We start from the raw sequence: 4429 nt of genomic DNA on the forward strand, positions 1-4429 counted from the left end.
TGGACTCCTGGGTCTGAGGGCGGAGGAGGCTCAGGGCTACAACTCCAGTTTTCCAAAGAAGAGGGCCCTTAGGATTTCTGGGTCCCATTTAAGCTTGAGGGGAGGGCACCTCCTGGGGCCCCTTGGTTTCACCCTTGGTTTCTTCCTTTCAGACGTTGCTGTTCCAGCTAACATGCGCTGTGGGGTCCAGACCCCCCCTTCCTGACGTTATCTCTGTCGGGTGCTCATAGCCATTAAAAATGCACTAGGTGGGGGGAGGGGAGAGGTGCCAGCACTGGAGCTTCTCTCCTCTTCCCCTCCCCCACCTGCCCTCAAACTTCTTAAATAAAAAAATAAAAAAAATATATATTTTTGCTGTGAATCTGACTTCTGTCTGTTTTCTGGGGGAACCATTTGGGCTTCTGGGTGGAGGTGCTTGGAGGGGGGTTAGTTCTGGTCCCTGGAGAGGCCAGAGAGTAGGGCAGGGTGAAGGTCCAGAGAGCCCAGAGGAGGAGATGTCCTAACTCACAAGGGCAGAAGCAAACAGATCTCTGGGCAGGGCTCCTCGCTCCTTGGATGAGAACACCTCGCTGCGTTTGAGCCATTTCCCTCTGTGAGACCCAGGATAAGGTAATTCTCTTCTCCAGGCCTCAACTTTCTCATCTGTAAAACGGGTCCATATGTGTGAGGTACTTGGCACAGTGTTAACCACTATTGTTTTTTTAAAGGAAGATTAAGATTAAGATTTTTTTTTTTAGTGAAAATGTTAGCATTGTAAGATATGGGATACAGGAGAAATAGTTGATATTAGACTTAAAAATAAGCTTGAGAAGAGGAGCCACAATGAGAAGTTGACATTTGCAATTTAAGCGCTCAGTTATTTAAGATGCCCAGGAACTCTAATCTGTGTGATGGACACAGGCTGACTCCTGTGTTCTAGTGATAAGCAGTGGATGCTCATCTGTTGTAAACTATAGGTGGGAAGAAGTGGATTTCTTAATCTTTTGAAATTGAGCTGATGAGTCTCTGGGAAATTGTTTTAAGGTCAAGGTTTTCTTTTTAATATATTTTATTGATTTTTTACAGAGAGGAAGGGAGAGGGATAGAGAGTTAGAAACATTGATGAGAGAGAAACATCCATCAGCTGCCTCCTGCACACTCCCTATTGGGTATGTGCCCGCAACCAAGGTACATGCCCTTGACCGGAATCAAACCTGGGACCCTTGAGTCCGCAGGCCAATGCTCTATCCACTGAGCCAAACTGGTTAGGGCCAAGGTTTTCTCCCCCGCCCCCCTTTTTACGTGTTACAATAAAGCTTTATTTACAGTCCTCAGCATTAGAATTTTATGTGATTTTAACAAAACATTATTCTTCTGTTGAACTTTTTTCAGTTATTTCAACCATTTTTGGCTCAGGCCTTAGTTTACCAACTCCGGTGGTAAGTGCTGTAGCCGGACAGGATGGGAGTTCTGAAGACCCTCGCTCTCCAATAAGTTAAACTCATGTGACTCGGCCATTCCGTTCTCCGAGTTTTATAAAGAAGCAGCCATCCTTATTGTTTTGGCATAAAGACCAGGCTCAGTGTGCTTTCTTCTTTACTTCCCTGGTTGTAGGACTTCCACTCAGCCAGCTTTCTGGTGGTTCTGGATGATAGTCGCTCTGTATTTTAGTTGTAATTTTGATGTGGTCGTGGGAGGCAGCAAGCACAGGCGTTTACCTATGCCGCCATCTTGGTTCTCTCCCTTAAGGTCAAGGTTTTCCATAGAAGCCATAGAACTTTTGTCAGCACCATGGATGTCAGCAGCCATAGAATGCCCACCCTAACCATGCCCATTGATTTGTCCTCGGCCCCCAGAGTACCAGGATTGCCACACCCTGCACCCCCGTAGCTGCGACATCCACCACCACTGTTATATTGTAAATCCGAAGACGCCTTAATCAATAAGTCAAATTAATTTGGAGTCCTGTTCATTTTCGCTAGCGCTAGCGGGTCCAGAGGGTCTCTTGCTTCTCAAATTCTGGGGCCTGATATGGTGGAAGTCTTTTCAATTTATATGTTTTTCAGCTCTTTGTCTTCCAAATTTGGAATGAGACTTCCGGACCTTCTGAGAAAAGGTCCTGTGTGCTGGGACAGGGCCGTGAGACCATCTCTCAAGGCCTGGCCTGGCGCCAGCACTGACAGCTCTGTCTGGGGCATAGTTTATGGCCTCTCTGGAATGGGGAGCAGGCTTATTTTCCCTATTAAAGCAAGCAAATGTTTACGAAGCCAGAATAGCAGGGTTAAAATTTTAAACAGCAGTTTTTACCCAAGATGGAGGTTACTATACTTCACCATCCTAGATGCCGCATAGAATCTTGGGGATGAGGATGAGTGTTAACTATTATTGTCACTATCATGTGGAATGACCTTCCAGGCACTTCCTGGCTTGGAGTGACAGTATGCCTAATGGTTGAGACCTCAGACCTGCCAGAGAACCTATCTGGCGCTGCCATTAACAAGGTGTATAGACTTTGGGTCCACTTCTCCCTCTCAGCCTCAGTTTCCCCAACTATAAAGTGGAGATAGACATCGCTTCCTCACTAGGTTGCTGTGAGGGTGACATTAAATTAACGTAACGTGTGTATAAAGTTTTAGCATAGCTCCTGTGGGCGAAAGGGGCCACATGCTAACCTGACAAGCTCAGGAGAGGCCTGCATGGCAGTCTTGCAAACTCGGAGACCTAAAGTAACCACAAAGGATGGTCTGAAATTAAACTTTAACTAGAAGCAGTTAGGGTGGGCAGTTACGTCCTGGGCCAGTATCTTCACTGACAAGGTCAACCTTTACCTTAACTGAGCCTATCTGTCTTTTTGCATCTATGATAACATACCCTTGAAATGTCTGGGTATTTGTGACTTCCCTTTATCTGGAGCCCCTGGGGCACAACCAGGTGTGCTGGGTCCCAGGATAGATACCGCAAATTCCTTCATCATCATGTTAATTGTTCCTGTACCCACCTAAGTATGTGTCCATCATTTTACTTTTTATCCAATCCCAGGGGTTTCCCTGCTTTGCTTATCCCTCCTCCTTAATCTATCACCAATGAATTTCATGTAACCCACCTATGTCCCTCCTTTGATTGAAATGTATAAATACAAATGTAACCCCGCCATTCTCCGGAGCACTATATTAATTCGTTGAGGTTCTGCTTCCCGGCATATGTCGACAGTTTGGCTCAAATAAACTCAAAAAAATTCTTTACAGGTTTCAATGGTTTTTTTTTTTACGTTAACACTCCTGACATCCAATCATACTTTCTCACACACCAGTTATTTTCCTGTTTTTGCCCAGAGAGGAAAGGGTCTGGCCCATGCACCTTTAACCTCTCTCTTCCACCCCATAGCAAAGTTGGGGGGGGGAGGGGGCACACTTCCCCCTGTTTCTGGGCGGGTCTCTGACTCAGCTCAGGGCACCCCCTACCCTTGCCCAGCTCCCCAAACCGGTCAGGGCCCTTCTAAAGGGCTCATTAGAGGGGAGAGGCCCCGATCTGCATTCCCTTCTTCCTTTCAGGATTCCCAGGGTCTGGGCATTAGGGAGGCATTTATTCAAATGTGATCAAGACACCTGGCCCTCCCAGGGCAGGAATGGGGGCGCTGGAGGCAGGTTGGGGGGGTCACAAAGCTGGGTTTTCCAAGGGCGGAGCCGGGATGCCCGGTGCTGTGGCTGCGGGCGGGGCAAGCTGGTCGCTCCCTCCTCCCTCAGGAGCTGTTGGACCTGTTGTGCCCCCCCGCCCCCCAACTTCCGGGGAGGGAGACGGCAGCCTCTCTCCTCCCTCTGCCCAGCCACCTGTTTCGCAGGCAGTAACAACAGCGCCCAGAGTGCAGAGGGGAGCGCGTCGAATCCTGAGCGGGTGAGGGGGTCGGGATGCCGGGCAGCAGGGGGCTGGAGGCTGGGCTTCCTGGGTCTGCGGGGGCGGAGGAGGCTGGAGTTCGGGAATCTAGCTCCCAGGAGGAGCTGAGGGCTCAGACTCCTGGTTTGGAGACGGAGACGAGGAGCCCCGACTCCTGGGTCCCTGGATGAGATGGCATGGGCGCCGCTCTCTACATTGGGGTCAGAGCCAAGTCTACGAGGCTCCGGAGGGCAGGGGACGGGCGCCCGGACTCCTGAGTCCCCGAGGGAGAAGGAGATGGGGTCGCTGTGCGGTTGTCCAGGGCTGGGGGGCTGGGAGGCTGCTGGGAGGGTACAAGGCGCCACACCTGATAGAAGGGAGAAACCCATAGGGGGCGAGCTAGGACCCGGACTCAGATTTCGGTCACGCCTCCGGGGGCGGGGCGCCCTAGGAGCCAGCGAATCCCTCCTATTAAAACGCCAAGCCACGCTCCCGGAATGCTCAGTCGCATGCTTTGAACTCTTAGGTCTCGCTTGCTTGGAGCTCCTGGGCCCCGCCCCCGAACGCCGGGCCCCGCCCC

At 50.5% G+C, this 4429-nt stretch overlaps 1 protein-coding gene across 1 annotated transcript in view; it reads left to right on the top strand.

The window, feature by feature from the left end:
* The window catches only part of ETHE1 (ethylmalonic encephalopathy 1), a gene marked incomplete at its 5' end in the record, with an annotated part of 14036 nt that extends 13713 nt beyond the window's left edge, over window positions 1–323 (top strand). Inside the window, one exon of the mRNA XM_014533511.1 lies at window positions 153–323. Within this exon, the coding sequence (XP_014388997.1) occupies window positions 153–205 (53 nt within the window). The remainder of the gene's footprint in view (window positions 1–152) is intronic.
* Window positions 324–4429: the final 4106 nt, after the last annotated feature.

This window comes from Myotis brandtii, unplaced genomic scaffold (genome assembly GCF_000412655.1).
Source record: "Myotis brandtii unplaced genomic scaffold, ASM41265v1 scaffold987, whole genome shotgun sequence".
NCBI classification, from domain to species: domain Eukaryota; kingdom Metazoa; phylum Chordata; class Mammalia; order Chiroptera; family Vespertilionidae; genus Myotis; species Myotis brandtii.